The sequence below is a fragment of the Argopecten irradians genome, chromosome 16 (assembly GCF_041381155.1).
Source record: "Argopecten irradians isolate NY chromosome 16, Ai_NY, whole genome shotgun sequence".
Classification (NCBI taxonomy): Eukaryota; Metazoa; Mollusca; class Bivalvia; order Pectinida; family Pectinidae; genus Argopecten; species Argopecten irradians.
In genome coordinates this window covers 30,193,596-30,220,089 of record NC_091149.1, presented here as the reverse complement: position 1 = coordinate 30,220,089, position 26,494 = coordinate 30,193,596, and the positions used below count along the sequence as shown (strand labels likewise).

The window sequence follows — 26,494 nt, the reverse complement described above, 5'->3', positions numbered from 1 at the left end:
AATACAGACACTGACTGAATGTAATACAATTACTAACTTCTCAATACAGACACTGACTGAATGTAATACAATTACTGACTTCTGAATACAAGACACTGACTGAATGTAATACAATTACTAACTTCTGAATACAAGACACTGACTGAATGTAATACAATTACTAACTTCTCAATACAAGACACTGACTGAATGTAATACAATTACTAACTTCTCAATACAGACACTGACTGAATGTAATACAATTACTAACTTCTGAATACAAGACACTGACTGAATGTAATACAATTGCTAACTTCTCAATACAAGACACTGACTGAATGTAATACAATTACTAACTTCTCAATACAGACACTGACTGAATGTAATACAATTGCTAACTTCTCAATACAAGACACTGACTGAATGTAATACAATTACTAACTTCTGAATACAAGACACTGACTGAATGTAATACAATTACTAACTTCTGAATACAAGACACTGACTGAATGTAATACAATTACTAACTTCTCAATACAAGACACTGACTGAATGTAATACAATTGCTAACTTCTCAATACAAGACACTGACTGAATGTAATACAATTACTAACTTCTGAATACAAGACACTGACTGAATGTAATACAATTACTAACTTCTCAATACAAGACACTGACTGAATGTAATACAATTTTGCTAACTTCTGAATACAAGACACTGACTGAATGTAATACAATTACTAACTTCTGAATACAAGACACTGACTGAATGTAATACAATTACTAACTTCTCAATACAAGACACTGACTGAATGTAATACAATTACTAACTTCTCAATACAAGACACTGACTGAATGTAATACAATTACAAACTTCTCAATACAAGACACTGACTGAATGTAATACAATTACTAACTTCTGAATACAAGACACTGACTGAATGTAATGCAATTGCTAACTTCTCAATACAAGACACTGACTGAATGTAATACAATTACTAACTTCTCAATACAAGACACTGACTGAATGTATTACAATTACTAACTTCTGAATACAAGACACTGACTGAATGTAATACAATTACTAACTTCTCAATACAAGACACTGACTGAATGTAATACAATTACTAACTTCTCAATACAAGACACTGACTGAATGTAATACAATTACTAACTTCTGAATACAAGACACTGACTGAATGTAATACAATTACTAACTTCTCAATACAAGACACTGACTGAATGTAATACAATTACTAACTTCTGAATACAAGACACTGACTGAATGTAATACAATTACTAACTTCTCAATACAAGACACTGACTGAATGTAATACAATTATGAACTTTTTCAATACAAGATACTGACTGACAATAGGAATATGGTATAAATGTAGTTCTGTTTCGATTCTTTTATAGATTGATTTGTGGCTTATAATATCTGCTATAAGTTTGTAAAGGATTGTAAATGATTTGTGGCTTATAATATCTGCAATAAGTTTGTAAAGGATTGTAAAAATTTATGTGATAATACATCTGATTCAAACCAGGAAGCATTTGTGTTAATAACACTTGTAAAAATAAAACCAAGTTGAAGTTTTTCAGAGAAAAATTAAGTGATCACATTCATTACCACCATTAGTACAACCTGTGATTTCCTGTGATATAGATATACCAATTTATCTTTGTAGGATAACAGTGACGATGAGCTGTCGCTGGCCAACTCCCAGATGGAAACAAATTCCAAAAAGGACCTGGAAAAAACACAGTCATCCAATAAGTCCACACCTGCTAAAGGTCGTAAACGACGTAAACAACGACATGATTGGGAGATCGTCGAGGGATTACGCGATGGTCACAGGTGTGAGGAAAAACCTGAAAAGTACCAAGGCTTCATGTTGAAGCGTCGACGATGGCCCATGAAAGGCTGGCACAAGGTATATAAAGATCTTAGTGTTTATATGACATAAATGTGAAAGTGTTGATGATGGCTGGCACAAGGTATATGAAGATCTTAGTGATTATATGATATAAATGTGAAAGTGTTGATGATGGCTGGCACAAGGTATATGAAGATCTTAGTGATTATATGATATAAATGTGAAAGTGTTGATGATGGCTGGCACAAGGTATATGAAGATCTTAGTGATTATATGACATAAATGTGAAAGTGTTGATGATGGCTGGTATATAAAGATCTTAGTGATTATATGATATAAATGTGAAAGTGTTGATGATGGCTGGCACAAGGTATATGAAGATCTTAGTGATTATATGATATAAATGTGAAAGTGTTGATGATGGCTGGCACAAAGGTATATGAAGATCTTAGTGATTATATGATATAAATGTGAAAGTACGTGTTGATGATGGCTGGCACAAGGTATATAAAGATCTTAGTGATTATATGACATAAATGTGAAAGTGTTGATGATGGCTGGCACAAGGTTTATAAAGATCTTAGTGATTATATGACATAAATGTGAAAGTGTTGATGATGGCTGGCACAAGGTATATGAAGATCTTAGTGATTATATGATATAAATGTGAAAGTGTTGATGATGGCTGGCACAAGGTATATGAAGATCTTAGTGATTATATGATATAAATGTGAAAGTGTTGATGATGGCTGGCACAAGGTATATAAAGATCTTAGTGATTATATGGTATAAATGTGAAAGTGTTGATGATGGCTGGCACAAGGTATATGAAGATCTTAGTGATTATATGATATAAAATGTGAAAGTGTTGATGATGGCTGGCACAAGGTATATGAAGATCTTAGTGATTATATGATATAAATGTGAAAGTGTTGATGATGGCTGGCACAAGGTATATGAAGATCTTAGTGATTATATGATATAAATGTGAAAGTGTTGATGATGGCTGGCACAAGGTATATGAAGATCTTAGTGATTATATGACATAAATGTGAAAGTGTTGATGATGGCTGGCACAAGGTATATGAAGATCTTAGTGTTTATATGACATAAATGTGAAAGTGTTGATGATGGCTGGCACAAGGTATATGAAGATCTTAGTGTTTATATGACATAAATGTGAAAGTGTTGATGATGGCTGGCACAAGGTATATGAAGATCTTAGTGATTATATGATATAAATGTGAAAGTGTTGATGATGGCTGGCACAAGGTATATGAAGATCTTAGTGATTATATGATATAAATATGAAAGTGTTGATGATGGCCAATGAAAAAAGGCTGGCTGTATAGAGATCGTTCTTAATGTCATAATACCCCCGCAACGAAGTTAAGGGGGGTATACTGGAATCAAGATGTCTGTCTGTCCGTCTGTCTTAACTGTTTTGTAGACACAACTTTGTCCAGTGACTTCCTTAACTACTTGACAGATTTTGATAAAATTTTATTTTTATCCCCCGCCCAACGAAGTTGGCGGGGGATATACAAATGGGTTCCGTCTGTCCGTCCGTCTGTCTGTCCGTACGGATGGTTTCCGGAGTATAACTCTAAAACCAGTAGAGATATTTCCACGAAACTTCATAGACACATTGGTCTTATGGTCTAGTAGTGCCTTTTGCTATTTTTAGGTTTTCATTTTTTGCATTTTTACCGTTACCATGGAAACATTGCTGAAAATATCATATTTTTGTACCAGATTCGTTCCGGAGCATAACTCTAAAACCAGAAGAGATATTTCCACGAAACTTCATAGACACATTGGTCTTATGGTCTAGTAGTGCCTTTTGCTATTTTAAGGTTTTCACGTTTTGTACTTTTTTCTGTAACCATGGAAACATTGCTGAAAATGGCAGATTTTTGTGTAAGAATCGTTTCCGGAGCACAACTCTAAAACCAGCAGAGATATTTCCATGAAACTTCATAGACACATTGTTCTTATGGTCTAGTAGTGCCTTTTGCTATTTTTAGGTTTTCATTTTTTGCACTTTTTCCGTAACCATGGAAACATTGCTGAAAATATCACATTTTTGTACCAGGTTCGTTTCTGCAGCATAACTGGAAAACCAGTTGAGATATATGCACGGAACTCCATAGACACATTAGTCTTATGGTCTAGTAGTGCCTTTTGCTATTTTAAGGTTTTCACTTTTTGTACTTTTTTCTGTAACCATGGAAACATTGCTGAAAATGGCAAATTTTTGTGTAAGATTTGTTTCCGGAGCACAACTCTAAAACCAGATATTTCCATGAAACTTCATAGACACATTTTATGTAGGACTTCTAATTTTGTATTATGCTTTACTTTTTATTTAATATGCATGCAGTAAAACTCAGATATATCAAACTCAATTACTATGAACATTCACTTAATTCCTAAGTAACTCGTCGCTGTTTAAAACAAATCAAATATCGCACTGTTAGCTGCTGAACTTTGTTAAAGCTAAGATCAATTCTGGTATTTTTCAAAGAAGCAAATGTTTTCAAAGTTGGTTTCACTTTGTTAAAAAAAACATAAATATGTTTTGTATATATTTTTTCAATTGCAGTTGGGTTTTAAAATACTTTCCCTATACTCTTACTGGCATATAAAATTAATGCATTAATTGATTTAGCTCTCCATTGGCGGGGGATCTGAATGACTATGTCCTTGTAAAATTTTAGCTTAAATTCATCAATAAATCAAAAGAATTATCTAAACAAAATGATTATACAGCTTTCACAGCAACTGGAAGGTGGGTTTTATGCAATCTGTTTCGGTATAAAGAAAAATGAAAAAAAAAAATTTAACGGCATAATTAACAGTTTGCTTTAAACAACCTTAACGAGATCAAATAGTCTAGGTATTAATTACGTTTACGACAGTGTAATTACTCACTGTTAATCGCTACCTGGTGTCTTAGAGCCTGTGGCCTGTAATCATAACATCGCCCTTAGAGTCCCGCGGCCTGTAATTATAACATCGCCTTTTTCAGCAGTTTCTGACTCTCTGTTTAACAATTACTATATCCTTTTATAGCTGTACTTGCGCTATAGCTGCTTTACATTTTCCGTTTATTCTTATAAACAATGGCTGGAGTTTATTTCATTATCAGTCGAATTGCCATCACATCATTTAATGACATCCCCTTTCAGTTTGATAATTTCTCAAATTTCCATTTGTTTTCAGATTGTCAAATTTATTGTTTTATTTGAATCATTTGTTTTCCTTGTATTCTTACAGAGGTTTTTCAACCTAGACAAGGGATTCTTGCTGTATTCCAAGTCCCCTTTGGATGTGAGTATGAAAGCTTGCTATATCAGTATAAATGTTAACCCAGTATGACCCTCTCACACAAGGTTATAGTGCCCTACTGAGGTATATAAGACTTGTACCCTATAACCTTCACACCCCTGTAATACACTTAGACTGTCCCCACTGGATATAAAAATGCCCACTTGTCTATAGTGCCCTACTGAGGTATATAAGACTTGTACCCTATAACCTTCACACCCCTGTAATACACTTAGACTGTCCCCATTGGACATAAAACGCCCACTTGTCTATAGTGCCCTACTGAGGTATATAAGACTTGTATCCTATAACCTTCACACCCCTGTAATACACTTAGACTAGTCCCGCTGGATATAAAAATGCCCACTTGTCTATAGTGCCCTACTGAGGTATATAAGACTTGTATCCTATAACCTTCACACCCCTGTAATACACTTAGACTGTCCCCACTGGATATAAAAAAGCTCACTTACATATGATTTGTCACATAATTGCCACAGTTTTTTAATCGGAGTTTTTGAACCCTTTGTACATCTTATCCAAACCTCTACCATAATAGTGGATATCATTAACTTGTGTTTGTCTCTGTATCTCTCTGTCACCAGTTAGTTTGAGCCATAACTGCTTGGATGATTGCTGTTTTTGTTTGACTTTATTTTGTAGATTAATGACCTTTTTGGTAAAAGAATTTAAGTATTGCTGTATGCCAATTTTTTTGCAGTGAATTTTAAATGATTTCGTGTAACAGATGGTCCAGTTTTAGGGCCACTGAGTTTGCATATATAGTTATGGCTCCTTGAATCCCACTGTGTCATTTTCTACCACCATTTCTAAGTAGTAATTCATATTCAATGTTAATCATACAATTTTCTCAAAGACTCGATTATGTGGTTTAATGTATCTGTCTCAACTTTCAGTGGTAAGTTGTGATGTTTTGATCTTTGAAAAGTCATTGTACTGAGAATGGAAAATTTTCTAGAAAGTCTGGTGCTAGAAAACATGGGTATTAGTGTGTATATATATGGAGTTCAGAGTGCCTGGACAAAACTTGCAGGATTATTAGGACAGTGATTACATTTTCACGTCCATGCTGAAAATAAAATCCAGTCTGGCTTTAGGTGATTGACAAATGGCCTACCCACTTTGCCACCAAAACCAAACTCCCATGTTTTGTGACCTGTCAAACTTTTACATATCTCTGTGTAGATCTTGATGAATATTGCTATAAAAGGGGAAATAAGAGTAGACAAGGGGAGATAAGTGTAGACAAGGGGAGATAAGTATAGACAAGGGGAGATAAGTGTAGACAAGGGGAGATAAGTATAGACAAGGGGAGATAAGTGTAGACAAGGGGAGATAAGTGTAGACAAGGGGAGATAAGTGTAGACAAGGGGAGATAAGTATAGACAAGGGGAGATAAGTGTAGACAAGGGGAGATAAGTATAGACAAGGGGAGATAAGTGTAGACAAGGGGAGATAAGTGTAGACAAGGGGAGATAAGTATAGATAAGGGGAGATAAGTGTAGGCAAGGGGAGATAAGTGTAGACAAGGGGAGACAAGGGGAGATAAGTGTAGACAAGGGGAGATAAGTGTAGACAAGGGGAGATAAGTGTAGACAAGGGGAGATAAGAGTAGACAAGGGGAGATAAGTGTAGACAAGGGGAGATAAGAGTAGACAAGGGGAGATAAGTGTAGACAAGGGGAGATAAGTGTAGACAAGGGGAGATAAGAGTAGACAAGGGGAGATAAGTGTAGACAAGGGGAGATCAGAGTAGACAAGGGGAGATAAGTGTAGACAAGGGGAGATAAGTGTAGACAAGGGGAGATAAGTGTAGACAAGGGGAGATAAGAGTAGACAAGGGGAGATAAGTGTAGACAAGGGGAGATAAGTGTAGACAAGGGGAGATAAGTGTAGACAAGGGGAGATAAGTGTAGACAAGGGGAGATAAGTGTAGACAAGAGGAGATCAGAGTAGACAAGGAGAGATAAGAATAGAAAAGTGGAGATAAGAATAGAGAAGGGGAGATAAGAATATAGACACGGGGAGATCAGAGTAGACAAGGGGAGATAAGAATAGAAAAGTGGAGATAAGAATAGAGAAGGGGAGATAAGAATAGACAAGGGGAGATAAGAATAGAAAGTGGAGATAAGAATAGAGGGAGGGGAGATTATAATAGAGAAACGGAGATAAGAGTATAGACAAAGGGAGATAAGAATAGAGAAAGGGAGATAGAGAATAGAGAAGGGGAGATAAGAATAGAAAGAAGGGGAGATAAGAATAGAGAAAAGGAGATAAGAGTAAACAAGGGGAGATAAGAGTAAACAAGGGGAGATAAAACACCTTTTGGATGTTAGTTTAGAGCACCAAACCTTATGGTCAATGTTTTCTGACTATTTCTTATTATTTATTAGTGTGATACAGGATTTAGATGGAGGAATTATAGAGATTCATATGTTATGTTGTGTCGTCATCAGTCTGTTGATCATTATATAGACATATTGTCAGATGTTTAATGTCTACCAATGGCATCATGTTCTGTCCAGATTCCATATTGAGGTTGGGAATACATCTTATATAGATATCCCTAGCTTGTACTTCATTAACGTGTTAAATCATTCATTTCCTTGGATTCAGGTTTTATTTAAGGATCAAGTTCAGCAAAGGTCAAAGGTGATCTTCACTGTCTGACCCGATTCTAAGTATGTCAGTATGAATTTCTAAATAGGGATAGAAGACAGAATGTTTTGTTATAGAGAAGGTGAAAGGTCATGTTCAGGTCTAGTCAATTTATTCCTTGGAGAAACATGTCCCAGATGCAGTCAAGATCACAGAGGTTAGATAGGTTAAAATCCTTAAATTTTTTTTACCAATAAGTCTAGAAGCCTGATATGGAGTCTGTAGTATTCTGGGATAAAGGACTACTAAGTCTGTTCAAATGAATGACCTTGGACATCATTCAAGGTCACAGCAGTTAAATTTAGCTGAACTATTGAGGTAAAAGATCCATTGAGTAGTTAATAATCTGCAGATTTCCATGGGAATATGTCCCAATGGAGGAGTCCAGCTGCTGTATCTGAATAAAATGAATTTTATAAATGCAGGATATCTCAAACTTAAAAAAGTCAAATACATTCAAATTAAACATATACTGCAAGGCCAATTATTTCTTTAAAATAGTATCATGTGTGTGATCATTTTCCTTTGATATATTTTAAGTTTTACAAGATTTTAGGTCACTATGACCTATTGTCATTATGCCATGTCCATTGTCGTGCACCGTCCGCTATTCGCCGTGCATCGTCTGTCGTCCGCCGTGTGTAAACTTTTCATTCAAACGACTTCCTTTCAATAACCAAAATGCCCAGGGTACTGATATTTGGCCTGTGGCATGCTGGGATGAAGGGCTACCATATGTGTTTTTTTTTTTAAAAATGACCTTGATCTTCATTCACAGGGGTCAAATAGGCTAAAATCTTTAAAGGATTTGGGTTAGTCCTTTAATGTTGTATTGTGCCAATAGTCAGATGACCTTTAAGGCCCATGGGCCTCTTGTTTTTGCCTGGTTACAATACTGTTGTTTAGTAATTCTCAGAGCCTAACTTGATTTTGCCCTTATCTATTTCTAGAATATAATTTCTGATCACTTGAAATTGTAGCTCTTCTGCTTCTGGTAGCTCTTTTATCTATAAGTGGGAAGATTTCCTTTAAAGTCTTAGAAGAGTTGATTTGGCCTCACTGAGTATATACATCTTTCAGTGTGATTGTTTCTGTTGTCAGCTGTTTAAACAATAAGTGATTGTAGTGATGGGGAGTTATAGTGATATACCTTGTCTGTTAAATAGTATTGTTTATAGTGATATACCTTGTCTGTTAAATATATTGAGGGGAGTTATAGTGATATACCTTGTCTGTTAAATAGTTTGAGGGGAGTTTAAGTGATATACCTTGTCTGGTAAATAGTATTGAGGGGAGTTATAGTGATATACCTTGTCTGTTAAATAGTATTATAGTGATATACCTTGTCTTTAATATCAGGGAGTTATAGTGATATACCTTGTCTGTTAAATAGAGCTGGAGTGTTATAGTGATATACCTTGTCTGTTAAATAGTATTGATGGGGATTATAGTGATATACTTGTCTGTTAATTATAGAGTGAATACCGTGTCTGTTATAATAGTATTGAGGGAGTTATGGTTACTTGTCTGTTAAATAGTATTGAGGGGAGTTATAGTGATATACCTTGTCTGTTAAATAGAGCTGGGAGTTATAGTGATATACCTTGTCTGTTAAATAGAGCTGGGAGTTATAGTGATATACCTTGTCTGTTAAATAGAGCTGGGAGTTATAGTGATATACCTTGTCTGTTAAATAGTATTGAGGGGAGTTATAGTGATATACCTTGTCTGTTAAATAGAGAGGGGAGTTATAGTGATATACCTTGTCTGTTAAATAGTATTGCGGGGAGTTATAGTGATATACCTTGTCTGTTAAATAAGCGGGATTAGAGGGTATTGAGTTATAGTGATATACCTTGTCTGTTAAATAGAGCTGGGAGTTATAGTGATATACCTTGTCTGTTAAATAGAGCGGGAGTTATAGTGATATACCTTGTCTGTTAAATAAATGTGAGCTGGGAGTTATAGTGATATACCTTGTCTGTTAAATAGATTGAGGGAGTTATAGTGATATACCTTGTCTGTTAAATAGTATTGAGGGAGTTATAGTGATATACCTTGTCTGTTAAATAGAGCTGGGAGTTATAGTGATATACCTTGTCTGTTAAATAGTATTGAGGGGAGTTATAGTGATATACCTTGTCTGTTAAATAGAGTTGGGAGTTATAGTGATATACCTTGTCTGTTAAATAGAGCTGGGAGTTATAGTGATATACCTTGTCTGTTAAATAGTATTGAGGGGAGTTATAGTGATATACCTTGTCTGTTAAATAGAGCTGGGAGTTATAGTGATATACCTTGTCTGTTAAATAGTATTGAGGGGAGTTATAGTGATATACCTTGTCTGTTAAATAGTATTGAGGGGAGTTATAGTGATATACCTTGTCTGTTAAATAGTATTGAGGGGAGTTATAGTGATATACCTTGTCTGTTAAATAGTATTGAGGGGAGTTATAGTGATATACCTTGTCTGTTAAATAGAGCTGGGAGTTATAGTGATATACCTTGTCTGTTAAATAGAGAGGGGAGTTATAGTGATATACCTTGTCTGTTAAATAGTATTGAGGGGAGTTATAGTGATATACCTTGTCTGTTAAATAGAGATGGGAGTTATAGTGATATACCTTGTCTGTTTAATAGTAGAGTGGGAGTTAAAGTAGATATTGACTTGGTTAGTTATAGTGATATACCTTGTCTGTTAAATAGTATTGAGGGGAGTTATAGTGATATACCTTGTCTGTTAAATAGTATTGAGGGGAGTTATAGTGATATACCTTGTCTGTTAAATAGAGCTGGGAGTTATAGTGATATACCTTGTCTGTTAAATAGAGCTGGGAGTTATAGTGATATACCTTGTCTGTTAAATAGAGCTGGGAGTTATAGTGATATACCTTGTCTGTTAAATAGAGCTGGGGAGTTATAGTGATATACCTTGTCTGTTAAATAGTATTTAGGGAGTTATAGTGATATACCTTGTCTGTTAAAAATAGTATTGATGGGAGTTATAGTGATATACCTTGTCTGTTAAATAGAGCTGGGAGTTATAGTGATATACCTTGTCTGTTAAATAGAGCTGGGAGTTATAGTGATATACCTTGTCTGTTAAATAGAGCTGGGAGTTATAGTGATATACCTTGTCTGTTAAATAGAGCTGGGAGTTATAGTGATATACCTTGTCTGTTAAATAGAGCTGGGAGTTATAGTGATATACCTTGTCTGTTAAATAGAGCTGGGAGTTATAGTGATATACCTTGTCTGTTAAATAGAGCTGGGAGTTATAGTGATATACCTTGTCTGTTAAATAGAGCTGGGAGTTATAGTGATATACCTTGTCTGTTAAATAGAGCTTGGAGTTATAGTGATATACCTTGTCTGTTAAATAGAGCTGGGAGTTATAGTGATATACCTTGTCTGTTAAATAGAGCTGGGAGTTATAGTGATATACCTTGTCTGTTAAATAGAGCTGGGAGTTATAGTGATATACCTTGTCTGTTAAATAGAGCTGGGAGTTATAGTGATATACCTTGTCTGTTAAATAGTATTGAGGGGAGTTATAGTGATATACCTTGTCTGTTAAATAGTATTGAGGGGAGTTATAGTGATATACCTTGTCTGTTAAATAGAGAGGGGAGTTATAGTGATATACCTTGTCTGTTAAATAGAGCTGGGAGTTATAGTGATATACCTTGTCTGTTAAATAGAGCTTGAGGGGAGTTACTTGTCTGTTAAAATAGTGATTATACCTTGTCTGTTAAATAGAGATGAGGGGAGTTATAGTGATATACCTTGTCTGTTAAATAGAGCTGGGAGTTATAGTGATATACCTTGTCTGTTAAATAGAGCTGGGAGTTATAGTGATATACCTTGTCTGTTAAATAGTATTGAGGGGAGTTATAGTGATATACCTTGTCTGTTAAATAGTATTGAGGGGAGTTATAGTGATATACCTTGTCTGTTAAATAGTATTGATGGGAGTTATAGTGATATACCTTGTCTGTTAAATAGAGCTTGAGGGAGTTATAGTGATATACCTTGTCTGTTAAATAGAGTGCTGGGAGTTATAGTGATATACCTTGTCTGTTAAATAGTATTGAGGGGAGTTATAGTGATATACCTTGTCTGTTAAATAGAGCTGGGAGTTATAGTGATATACCTTGTCTGTTAAATAGAGCTGGGAGTTATAGTGATATACCTTGTCTGTTAAATAGAGAGGGGAGTTATAGTGATATACCTTGTCTGTTAAATAGAGCTGGGAGTTATAGTGATATACCTTGTCTGTTAAATAGAGCTGGGAGTTATAGTGATATACCTTGTCTGTTAAATAGAGTTATGGGTCAGTTATAGTGATATACCTTGTCTGTTAAATAGAGCTGGAGTTATAGTGATATACCTTGTCTGTTAAATAGTATTGAGGGGAGTTATAGTGATATACCTTGTCTGTTAAATAGAGCTGGGAGTTATAGTGATATACCTTGTCTGTTAAATAGTAGAGGGGAGTTATAGTGATATACCTTGTCTGTCTGTTAAATAGTAGAGGGGAGTTATAGTGATATACCTTGTCTGTTAAATAGAGCTGGGAGTTATAGTGATATACCTTGTCTGTTAAATAGTATTGAGGGGAGTTATAGTGATATACCTTGTCTGTTAAATAGAGCTGGGAGTTATAGTGATATACCTTGTCTGTTAAATAGAGCTTGGGTATAGGATATACCTTTATAGTGATTATACCTTGTCTGTTAAATAGTATTGAGGGGAGTTATAGTGATATACCTTGTCTGTTAAATAGAGTGGGGAGTTATAGTGATATACCTTGTCTGTTAAATAGAGTCGAGTTATAGTATATACCTTGTCTGTTAATAGGGGAGTTTGTCTGTTAAATAGAGCTGGAGTTATAGTGATATACCTTGTCTGTTAAATAGTATTGAGGGGAGTTATAGTGATATACCTTGTCTGTTAAATAGTATTGAGGGGAGTTATAGTGATATACCTTGTCTGTTAAATAGTATTGAGGGGAGTTATAGTGATATACCTTGTCTGTTAAATAGAGCTGGGAGTTATAGTGATATACCTTGTCTGTTAAATAGTATTGAGGGGAGTTATAGTGATATACCTTGTCTGTTAAATAGTATTGAGGGGAGTTATAGTGATATACCTTGTCTGTTAAATAGAGCTGGGAGTTATAGTGATATACCTTGTCTGTTAAATAGAGCTGGGAGTTATAGTGATATACCTTGTCTGTTAAATAGAGCTGGGAGTTATAGTGATATACCTTGTCTGTTAAATAGAGCTGAGGGGAGTTATAGTGATATACCTTGTCTGTTAAATAGAGCTGGGAGTTATAGTGATATACCTTGTCTGTTAAATAGTATTGAGGGGAGTTATAGTGATATACCTTGTCTGTTAAATAGTATTGAGGGGAGTTATAGTGATATACCTTGTCTGTTAAATAGTATTGAGGGGAGTTATAGTGATATACCTTGTCTGTTAAATAGTATTGGGAGTTATAGTGATATACCTTGTCTGTTAAATAGTATTGATGGGAAGTTATAGTGATATACCTTGTCTGTTAAATAGAGCTGAGGGGAGTTATAGTGATATACCTTGTCTGTTAAATAGAGCTGGGAGTTATAGTGATATACCTTGTCTGTTAAATAGAGCTGGGAGTTATAGTGATATACCTTGTCTGTTAAATAGAGCTGGGAGTTATAGTGATATACCTTGTCTGTTAAATAGAGTTGAGGGGAGTTATAGTGATATACCTTGTCTGTTAAATAGTATTGAGGGGAGTTATAGTGATATACCTTGTCTGTTAAATAGAGCTGGGAGTTATAGTGATATACCTTGTCTGTTAAATAGAGCTGGGAGTTATAGTGATATACCTTGTCTGTTAAATAGTATTGAGGGGAGTTATAGTGATATACCTTGTCTGTTAAATAGAGCTGGGAGTTATAGTGATATACCTTGTCTGTTAAATAGAGCTGGGAGTTATAGTGATATACCTTGTCTGTTAAATAGTATTGAGGGGAGTTATAGTGATATACCTTGTCTGTTAAATAGAGCTGGGAGTTATAGTGATATACCTTGTCTGTTAAATAGAGCTGGGAGTTATAGTGATATACCTTGTCTGTTAAATAGAGCTGGGAGTTATAGTGATATACCTTGTCTGTTAAATAGAGCTGGGAGTTATAGTGATATACCTTGTCTGTTAAATAGAGCTGGGAGTTATAGTGATATACCTTGTCTGTTAAATAGAGCTGGGAGTTATAGTGATATACCTTGTCTGTTAAATAGAGCTGGGAGTTATAGTGATATACCTTGTCTGTTAAATAGAGCTGGGAGTTATAGTGATATACCTTGTCTGTTAAATAGAGCTGGGAGTTATAGTGATATACCTTGTGTGTTAAATAGAGCTGGGAGTTATAGTGATATACCTTGTCTGTTAAATAGAGCTGGGAGTTAGCCAGTAGTATGTCTACGGTAAGTACCCCTCACAGCTCTGCATGTCCGCTATTGTTTTAGTTTCTGCTAGTCAGATTGACTTAACACGTAGAAGGCCACCGATTTATTATCTCTACTCCGTCTTTGAATATTCCAGAGTTGCCTCTCTTGCTAGTAGGTATACATTGCGGCGTCATAATTTTGTGTGCAAAAATCTTGATGTATTCTCTTATAAGTATGACGTGATGCTTACAAACACACGACGTCACAATCAATAACTACCCACAAGGGCAGATAACTCTGTAATATACAAATACAGAATGATCACTTTCACATTGATACATATCTGACTAACTCACAGTTTATTAGAGCTCGTTATCGGAGATCTGGGGACCCTTTAGTAATCCATCCGTCTGTCTGTCCGTTCATAAGTGGTATTCAGAGATTTCAGAAAAAACCCAAGAGGCCAATAATGGTAATTAGCTCATGTATTTTCCCCTGAGAAATTCAAATTGGTCACCATGACCCTTAAATGGGTCAAAATTTAAAAACCTTTCATTGAAAATTGGCATGGTATACAGAGGTGTCACTAGCCATGTCCTGTATAGCCAAGGGTCATCTTAGTGATGGTGGGGATCTTCATTTGTCATAATGATCTTCATATCTATCATAATGGCTGTGTGCTATAATAGCACAAGAAAAGCTTTAAGAATAGCGGTAGACTTCACTAGATGTTACTTTTAACACAAACAGCTGTCATTTCAGTCCTATTTTTGTTGTTTTAGTTTAGTTGGAATGGTTTTGTTCAGTTTGTTTAAGTCTATTGACTGCTTGTCCTCATTTGAATCCTGATTTCATTGTCTATTGATAACACAACAAAATTATAATCATTCATTAGGTTAACATAGATTTTATTCTCCGTATTTTCTCTTGAAATGTATGACCGGTTTCTGTTCCTTGTGTGCACTCCAAGCCTGTTTATGTAGTGGCTCTACTGCTTTGCTCTTTGTCATTCAAAATGCTGGTTTCATGGTCTACAGAATAAAGTATTAATAATAACAAATTAATTATTGAGTTAAAAAAAAAACCGGTTCTCAATTATATATCACCAAGTAAGTCTGCACTCAAAGCCAGTTTTTGTAGTCATCATGGGTCTACTGATTTGCATGTTCTAATTTGATTGGGCCAAGATAAGGTTTGCTGCTGGTAGGTTTAGCTGTATGGTTCGGTGAGATCGCACTGTAAGATAATAAGTTCCATCACAAGGACACAGGTTTATCAGCAACTGCCTCTGGAGACAAACAAAAGCACACTACTCTCACCGTTACCAAATTTCCAAATATTTTAATGACAAGAATGGCATTGTCATTAGAATAGAATCAGATATTAGGAATTAGGATCACCATCAGCAATCTCAAAGGAATTTACACAAGATACACAATCACCTGATATGTGTTTACACAGTGCATACAGTACAGGTCGTCCTTCAATGACCATCGCTGTTGATTAAATTTCAAGCAAAACCAAAAGACATAACAATACTGTTGTTGTCTATGATATTTATTGGTGTGTTGTTGCTCTGCATCCACATTTCATACTTATTTAAGGTTAATGAGTTAATTAACCTGATGCTTCTTTTATACATCAGTAGTTAGCTGACTACAGCTAAATTGTGGTACACCTTTTATACACCAGTAGTTAGCTGACTACAGCTAAATTGTGGTACACCTTTTATACACCAGTAGTTAGCTGACTACAGTGTGGTACACCTTTTATACACCAGTAGTTAGCTGACTACAGCTAAATTGTGCTACACCTTTTATACACCAGTAATTATCTGACTACAAGCTAATTGTGTACAGTACACCTATTATACACATAGTTTTACAGCTATTTTGTACCACCTTTTATACACCTGTAGTTAGCTGACTACAGTGTGGTTACACCTTTTATACACCAGTAGTTAGCTGACTACAGTGTGGTTACACCTTTTATACACCGGTATGTTAGCATGACTTACAGTGTGGTACACCTTTTATACACACCTGTAGTTAGCTGACTACAGTGTGGTTCACCTTTTATACACCAGTAGTTTAGCTGACTACAGTGTGGTACACCTTTTATACACCAGTAGTTAGCTGACTACAGTGTGGTGTACACCTTTTATACACCAGTAGTTCTAGCTGGACTACAGCTTATTGTGTGTACAGCTTTATATACACCAGTACTTAGCTGACTACAGTGTGGTACACCTTTTTATACACCAGTAGTTTAGCTGACTACAGCTGTTGAGTTACACCCTTTTATACACCAGTAGTTGGCTTACTGACACAGTTGTGGTACACCCTTTAATACGACCAGTAGTTAGCTGACTACAGTGTGTTACAACCTTTTATACATACCAGTATTAGCCTGACTACAGTGTGGTACACCTTTGTATACACCAGTAGTTAGTGCTGACTACAGTGTGGTACACCTTTTTATACAACCAGTAGTTAGCTGACTACAGTGTGGTACACCTTTTATACACCAGTAGTTAGCTGACTACAGTGTGGTACACCTTTTATACACCAGTAGTTAGCTGACTACAGTGTGGTACACCTTTTATACACCAGTAGTTAGCTGACTACAGTGTGGTACACCTTTTATACACCAGTAGTTAGCTGACTACAGTGTGGTACACCTTTTATATACACCAGTAGTTAGCTGACTACAGTGTGGTACACCTTTTATACACAAGTACCAGTAGACTAGCTGACTACATTGTGGTACACCTTTTTTATACACCAGTAGTTAGCTGACTACAGTGTGGTACACCTTTTATACACAGCAGTAGTTTAGCTGACTACTTTTATACCACCCAGTGTGTGGTAATTGTGGTAAATCACCTTTTATACACCAGTAGTTAGCTGACTACAGTGTGGTACACCTTTTATACACCAGTAGTTAGCTGACTACAGTGTGGTACACCTTTTATACACCAGTAGTTAGCTGACTACAGTGTGGTACACCTTTTATACACCAGTAGTTAGCTGACTACAGTGTGGTACACCTTTTATACACCAGTAGTTAGCTGACTACAGTGTGGTACACCTTTTATACACCAGTAGTTAGCTGACTACAGTGTGGTACACCTTTTATACACCAGTAGTTAGCTGACTACAGCTAGTGTGGTACACCTTTTATACACCAGTAGTTAGCTGACTACAGTGTGGTACACCTTTTATACACCAGTAGTTAGCTGACTACAGTGTGGTACACCTTTTATACACCAGTAGTTAGCTGACTACAGTGTGGTACACCTTTTATACACCAGTAGTTAGCTGACTACAGTGTGGTACACCTTTTATACACCAGTAGTTAGCTGACTACAGTGTGGTACACCTTTTATACACCAGTAGTTAGCTGACTACAGTGTGGTACACCTTTTATACACCAGTAGTTAGCTGACTACAGCTAAATTGTGGTACACCTTTTATACACCAGTAGTTAGCTGACTACACAGCTAATTGTGGTTACCTTTTATACACCAGTAGTTAGCTGACTAGCAGTTACTAGTGTGGTACACCTTTTTATACACCAGTAGTTAGCTGACTACAGTAGTTGGTACACCTTTTATACACCAGTAGTTAGCTGACTACAGTTAATACACCAGTGGTACACACTTTTATACACCAGTAGTTAGCTGGACTACAGTGTGGTACACCTTTTATACACCAGTAGTTAGCTGTGGTACTACAGTGTGGACTACACCCTTTTATACACCATAGTAGTTAGCTGACTACAGTGTGGTACACCTTTTATACACCAGTAGTTAGCTGACTACAGTGTGGTAACACCTTTTATACACCAGTAGTTAGCTGACTACAGTGTGGTACACCTTTTACTAACGAGTATACACACAGTAGTTAGCTGACTACAGTGTGGTTACTACAGTGTGGTACAACCTTTTATAGTAGTTTAAGCTGACTACAGTGTGGTACACCTTTTATACACCAGTAGTTAGCTGACTGTGTGGTACTTTTATTAGCACCCAGTAGTTAGTGTGTGTACACCTTTTATACACCAGTAGTTAGCTGACTACAGTGTGGGTACACCTTTTATACACCAGTAGTTAGCTGACTACAGTGTGGTACACCTGGTACACCTTTTATACACCAGTAGTTAGCTGACTACAGTGTGGTACTACAGTGTGGTACACCTTTTATACACCAGTAGTTAGCTGACTACAGTGTGGTACACCTTTTATACACCAGTAGTTAGCTGACTACAGCTAAATTGTGGTACACCTTTTATACACCAGTAGTTAGCTGACTACAGTGTGGTACACCTTTTATACACCAGTAGTTAGCTGACTACAGTGTGGTACACCTTTTATACACCAGTAGTTAGCTGACTACAGTAAATTGTGGTACACCTTTTATACACCAGTAGTTAGCTGACTACAGTGTGGTACACCTTTTATACACCAGTAGTTAGCTGACTACAGTGTGGTACACCTTTTATACACCAGTAGTTAGCTGACTACAGCTAAATTGTGGTACACCTTTTATACACCAGTAGTTAGCTGACTACAGCTAAATTGTGGTACACCTTTTATACACCAGTAGTTAGCTGACTACAGTGTGGTACACCTTTTATACACCAGTAGTTAGCTGACTACAGTGTGGTACACCTTTTATACACCAGTAGTTAGCTGACTACAGCTAAATTGTGGTACACCTTTTATACACCAGTAGTTAGCTGACTACAGTGTGGGTACACCTTTTATACACCAGTAGTTAGCTGACTACAGTGTGGTACACCTTTTATACACCAGTAGTTAGTGACTACAGCTAGTTAACTACAGTGTGGTACACCTTTTTATACACCAGTAGTTAGCTGACTACAGCTAATTGTGGTACACCTTAGCTATTACACCAGTAAAGTTAGACTGTCATACAGGTTTAGTGGTACAACCTTTTTACACACCATGTAGTTAGCTGACTACAGTGTGGTACACCTTTTATACACCAGTAGTTAGCTGACTACAGTGTGGTACACCTTTTATACACCAGTAGTTAGCTGACTACAGTGTGGTACACCCTTTTATACACCAGTAGTTAGCTGACTACAGTGTGGTACACCTTTTATACACCAGTAGTTAGCTGACTACAGTGTGGTACACCTTTTATACACCAGTAAATTATGTGGTACAGCGTTACTAATTGTGGTACACCTTTATATACACCAGTAGTTAGCTGACTACAGTGTGGTACACCTTTTATACACCAGTAGTTAGCTGACTACAGTGTGGTACACCTTTTATACACCAGTAGTTAGCTGACTACAGTGTAAATTGTGTACACCTTTTATACACCAGTAGTTAGCTGACTACAGTGTGGTACACCTTTTATACACCAGTAGTTAGCTGACTACAGCTGTGGTACACCTTTTATACACCAGTAGTTAGCTGACTACAGTAAAATTGTGGTACACCTTTTTATACACCAGTAGTTAGCTGACTACAGCAAATTGTGGTACACCTTTTATACACCAGTAGTTAGCTGACTACAGCTTAAATGTGTGTACACCTTTTATACACCAGTAGTTAGCTGACTACAGTGTGGTACACCTTTTTGATATACACCAGTTTTTATACACTTAATATCTGTACTACAGTGTGGTACACCTTTTATACACCAGTAGTTAGCTGACTACAGTGTGGTACACCTTTTATACACCAGTAGTTAGCTGACTACAGTGTAATTGACTACAGTGGTACACCTTTTATACACCAGTAGTTAGCTGACTACAGTTGTGGTACACCTTTTATACACCAGTAGTTAGCTGACTACAGTGTGGTACACCTTTTATACACCAGTAGTTAGCTGACTACAGTGTGGTACACCTTTTATACACCAGTAGTTAGCTGACTACAGCTGTGGTACACCTTTTAACACCAGTAGTTAGCTGACTACAGTGTGGTACACCTTTTATACACCAGTAGTTAGCTGACTACAGTACACAGTGTGGTACACCTTTTATACACCAGTAGTTAGCTGACTACAGTGTGGTACACCTTTTATACACCAGTAGTTAGCTGACTACAGCTAAATTGTGGTACACCTTTTATACACCAGTAGTTAGCTGACTACAGTGTGGTACACTTTTATTACACAGTAGTTAGCTGACTACAGTGTGGTACACCTTTTATACACCAGTAGTTAGCTGACTACAGCTAATTGTGGTACACCTTTTATACACCAGTAGTTAGCTGACTACAGTGTGGTACACCTTTTATACACCAGTAGTTAGCTGACTACAGCTGTGGTACACCTTTTATACACCAGTAGTTAGCTGACTACAGTGTGGTACACCTTTTATACACCAGTAGTTAGCTGACTACAGTGTGGTACACCTTTTATACACCAGTAGTTAGCTGACTACAGTGTGGTACACCTTTTATACACCAGTAGTTAGCTGACTACAGTGTGGTACACCTTTTATACACCAGTAGTTAGCTGACTACAGTGTGGTACACCTTTTATACACCAGTAGTTAGCTGACTACAGTGTGGTACACCTTTTATACACCAGTAGTTAGCTGACTACAGTGTGGTACACCTTTTATACACCAGTAGTTAGCTGACTACAGTGTGGTACACCTTTTATACACCAGTAGTTAGCTGACTACAGTGTGGTACACCTTTTATACACCAGTAGTTAGCTGACTACAGTGTGGTACACCTTTTATACACCAGTAGTTAGCTGACTACAGTGTGGTACACCTTTTATACACCAGTAGTTAGCTGACTACAGTGTGGTACACCTTTTATACACCAGTAGTTAGCTGACTACAGTGTGGTACACCTTTTATACACCAGTAGTTAGCTGACTACAGTGTGGTACACCTTTTATACACCAGTAGTTAGCTGACTACAGTGTGGTACACCTTTTATACACCAGTAGTTAGCTGACTACAGTGTGGTCACCCTTTTATACACCAGTAGTTAGCTGACTACAGTGTGGTACACCTTTTATACACCAGTAGTTAGCTGACTACAGTGTGGTACCCTTTTATACACCAGTAGTTAGCTGACTACAGTGTGGTACACACACTTTTATACACAGTAGTTAGCTGACTACAGTGTGGTACACCTTTTATACACCAGTAGTTAGCTGACTACAGCTAGTTGTGGTACACCTTTTATACACCAGTAGTTAGCTGACTACAGTGTGGTACACCTTTTATACACCAGTAGTTAGCTGACTACAGTGTGGTACACCTTTTATACACCAGTAGTTAGCTGACTACAGTGTGGTACACCTTTTATACACCAGTAGTTTAGCTGACTACAGTGTGGTACACCTTTTATACACCAGTAGTTAGCTGACTACAGCTAAATTGTGGTACACCTTTTATACACCAGTAGTTAGCTGACTACAGTGTGGTACACCTTTTATACACCAGTAGTTAGCTGACTACAGTGTGGTACACCTTTTATACACCAGTAGTTAGCTGACTACAGTGTGGTACACCTTTTATACACCAGTAGTTAGCTGACTACAGTGTGGTACACCTTTTATACACCAGTAGTTAGCTTACTACTGACTTTTATACACCTAATTTATGACTACAGTGTGGTACACCTTTTATACACCAGTAGTTAGCTGACTACAGTGTGGTACACCTTTTATACACCAGTAGTTAGCTGACTACAGCTAATTGTGGTACACCTTTTATACACCAGTAGTTAGCTGCGTCAGCTAATTCTGTTAGACCTTGTTCTTGTTACTATTTCCAGTCTTTATAACAGTAAAATAAAAGTATAAGGTACTGCCAGTAAGAATTAAGATGACTCTTGAAAGTGTTAAGGGTAGGGTTTTAACTATGAAATTGGGTAAGGGCACCACTCGTCAGCTAAATACACCTTCAGTTACATTTATCCTGCTCCGTTTCTTAAAGTTAGGTGTCTGAGCTAGTAAACATATATGGGTATATATCATTCTTAACCAGTTAGAGTAAAAATTATTTACAGCAAAGTACGCCACCTCAATATCAAAGGAATATACAAAAGACATACAAGTAAAAAGTTTAGCTTTATAAGTCTGCAGTCCTTTCTGCACTGGTAAATTGATACTTGCGAGCCAAGGAGGAAGTTAATTTTAATGAGTATATTAGACTAATGGTATCTTTTCCTATGACAACAGGCCTATGTTTGATATCGTCTGGGGGTGAGAGTGGCACAGACAATTAAGCATTATTGTATCAGGTTATAGACACAATTTAGTAATCACTCGGCCCAGATCAATATCTAATCGAGGATTCAGTGTGGAGGTTGTCGCTGGGGGTTTGTATACAGTGATCAAATCCAGCGTTCAACATTTGGGTCGGTGTTCAGTAAGATTGTCATAACAAACGCTATACAGTGATCAAATCCAGCGTTCAACATGTGGGTCGGTGTTCAGTAAGATTGTCATAACAAACGCTATACAGTGATCAAATCCAGCGTTCAACACGTGGGCTGGTGTTCAGTAAGATTGTCATAACAAACGCTATACAGTGATCAAATCCAGCGTTCAACACGTGGGCTGGTGTTCAGTAAGATTGTCATAACAAACGCTATACAGTGATCAAATCCAGCGTTCAACACGTGGGCTGGTGTTCAGTAAGATTGTCATAACCAAACGCTATACTGGTCGCAATCATAGGTGGAATTAATGTAATATTGTCATAACAAACGTTGGTAGGGATCAATAGTTTGATTCAAATGTTTCATAACGTCAAACCAAACGCTATACTGGTCGCAATCATAGGGAAATTAATGTTATACTGATGTCAGTTGTAGGGAAATAGTTTAATTAAATGTTATAACGATGTCAGTTGTAGGGAAATAGTTTGATTAAATGTTATAACGATGTCAGTTGTAGGGAAATAGTTTAATTAAATGTTATAACGATGTCAGTTGTAGTGAAATAGTTTGATTAAATGTTATAACCATGTCAGTTGTCGGGAAATAGTTTAATTAAATGTTATAATGATGTCAGTTGTAGGGAAACAGTTTGATTAAATGTTATAACGATGTCACTTGTAGTGAAATAGTTTAATTAAATGTTATAAAGATGTCAGTTGTAGGGGAATAGTTTAATTAAATGTTATAACGATGTCAGTTGTAGTGAAACAGTTTAATTAAATGTTATAACGATGTCAGTTGTCGGGAAACAGTTTAATTAAATGTTATACTGATGTCAGTTGTTGGGAAACAGTTTAATTAAATGTTATACTGATGTCAGTTGTAGTGAAACAGTTTAATTATAATTATATGTTATACTGATGTCAGTCGCAGGGAAATAGTTAAATCACATGTTATACAAATATCAAAGGGAAATAATTACTATATAAATTGTCATCATTCGTTAAAGTGTAATTCTTTGATATATCATGACTACTTTAAACACAATAGATCATACACACTATGTGTTGTTGATCCAAAGGTTTAATTTGAATTTCCTGTTGATATTGTACTCCATTGATGATGAAATAATCTTTATATCACAGGTTGGATTGTGTTTACATTGGCGACCATTAGAAAGTGGTCTTATTAAGTAGGTGGTTTTTATACAGAGGTAATTTTACTGTATATTGTGAAATTATTACTTCATTTTAATCAAGGTTATCAGACTGCAAGATTGTGGGAGAATAAAGTGTGTATGTGTATAAGAAGGTTGTATCATTTATTGATATTTATGAGTTATTTTACTAGTGTAGCTATGTGCTGTTGCTAGTTGTCGTCTGCTAGTTTAGCTCGATCTTATCCAAACAAATTTCTTCATTTCAGAAAGTGAAGAGTAAACTTCAGGATGTTTTTACGGTGAACTTTTAAATGGTTTAACCAGAGTTTTATCCAATGTTTTTTGTTATCTCATTATTTTGTAAGTCAGTGTTACTTAACCTTGAGTAAGATTTAAAATCTTTTATGAACTCACTCACCCCTGAAGACACGTTCGAACTCTTCTGATTCAAAAGCAGGAATAGTTCATTGTTATTTTAAAGGGGAGATTGAGTTAAAGTTACATTTGCAGTTATTTATAGATGTGAGATTTTCAAACTATTAACGAATGGTTTGTTTTATTGATTTATTTTATTGCAACAGACAGCTAACAGTGTTCATGTATCTGCTTATTTAGTCTGTATTTGCATATTGCAGAGTTATCTGCCCTTGTGGGTAGGTAGAAATTGTAATGTCATGTTCTTGTGAACGTAACGTCACATTCGGTTTCCTCCAACACTAAGACCCCTCGCGCGCTTACATCTGGGCCATGAGAGTGATTTACATAAGTTGTATAACTTGTTTCTCGATCGATGTAACATAAATAAAATTTATATTTATTCAGAAAAAACAACATGAATTTTGCTTGCAACATAATGATGTCACAATCGATACCTACACGCAAGGGAGGTAACTTTGTCATATGCAAAGGTGGAATACTGAACTTTATATCCAGTACAAATATGTATAAACAATCATATCTAACTGGAAAAACAGACTGGCAGTGTGTAGATTTGTTTTTGATTCACAAATATACTAAATATATACTATCAATAACTCATTTCTTTTGCTAGACTTAAATCAGCCGCTTCTATTTGGCTTTGTTTTTAGAGTTCATACATTTCTTGAACTAAAATTTTTGAACTTAATCTGGAGTGGTCTCATGATGCTCTCAAATTGCCATTTCTGTCAAATCCGTATTCAGTCGTGTTTTATAGTGTCAAGCTCCAATTCTACACCACTCTGGCCCCTTATCTCATAATGATAATGTTTAAAACCACTTGTTCTATTATATATTCTTGTTTCAAACTCAGTCTTTAATATTTTTCATCTTATTTTGTAAGAATCTTCAACATCCAAGAAAACATAATTAAAGTTGTTCTTTAGTTTTATATTCCATCATATATTACTCCTATGAGCGGAATATTGTCATGAATGATTTTGAAGTTATGAGCTATTTTTCAGCTAGTTACCATGATTTTCATCTCTCCCTCCCCTTATTTATATAATTTTTTTTCCATTAAGTACATTACAGTTGACAGAGTGCCAGTTCTAAGAATAATAACATAACTCATTTATTAATTTCACTACATTACACTATTTATTTTGTTCAACATTTAAACCTTCAGTTGGAGGCCTATGATAGAACCTACACAAGTCTCAGCTCATTTATTTCATCCCAATCAAGCTGAAAAAGTATTTAAACAGTCTTCTTCAGCCAATTTTTTCTGATGATAATTGAAATATTAGGTCACCCTTATGATGAACATTATGGAGTAAGCAAGACTGATTTATTATGATTATTTTTGAAATGTTATCATTATATGTTATGACAAAAAAAAAAAATTAAAAAGAATCTGTTTCTCATTCCACGATATATATTTTTGTCATTATAGATGCAGAAATGTAAATATCATGGAGTCATTGACGTTGGTCTGTCTGTGGTGGCATTTAAGAAACATCAACATCGGATATATATAGACGCTGAGGATATTGTTTATCATATTAAGGTAAGTCTATTATTGTCAAGTTAAGTTAGGATGTATGTCACATTAAAAATCAACATCAGATTTATATAGTCAAGTTAAGTTAAGAGTGTATGTCACATTAATACGTCAACATAGGATTTATATAGATGCTAAGGGTATTGTTTATCACATTAGGTAAGTCTATAAATGTCAAGTTAAGTTAACGGTGTATGTCACATTGATACGTCAACATAGGATTTATATAGATGCTAAGGGTATTGTTTATCACATTAGGTAAGTCTATAAATGTCAAGTTAAGTTAACGGTGTATGTCACATTGATACGTCAACATAGGATTTATATAGATGCTAAGGGTATTGTTTATCACATTAGGTAAGTCTATAAATGTCAAGTTAAGTTAACGGTGTATGTCACATTAAAAATATCAGCATCAGAGATATATAGATGCTGAAGTCTATTATATAAAGTCCTAATGTCAAATTAAGGGTGTATTTACCTTAAAAAGTCAACCTAGGATTTATATAGATGCTGAAGATATAGTTATAACACTTAAAGTCTAAATGTCAAGTCAAGTTAGGGGTCTTTGTTACCTCATAAATATCAGCATCAGAGATATATAGATGCTGAAGTCTATCATATAAAGTCCTAATGTCAAATTAAGGGTGTATG

At 35.8% G+C, this 26,494-nt stretch overlaps 1 protein-coding gene across 1 annotated transcript in view; it reads left to right on the top strand.

The window, feature by feature from the left end:
* Window positions 1–26,494, top strand: part of LOC138310153 (oxysterol-binding protein-related protein 6-like) — a 99,661-nt gene that overhangs the window by 34,511 nt on the left and 38,656 nt on the right. The window contains exons 3-6 of the mRNA XM_069251278.1: window positions 1,671–1,916; window positions 5,139–5,192; window positions 14,315–14,344; window positions 25,733–25,846. Of these exons, the coding sequence (XP_069107379.1) occupies window positions 1,671–1,916; window positions 5,139–5,192; window positions 14,315–14,344; window positions 25,733–25,846 (444 nt within the window). The remainder of the gene's footprint in view (window positions 1–1,670; window positions 1,917–5,138; window positions 5,193–14,314; window positions 14,345–25,732; window positions 25,847–26,494) is intronic.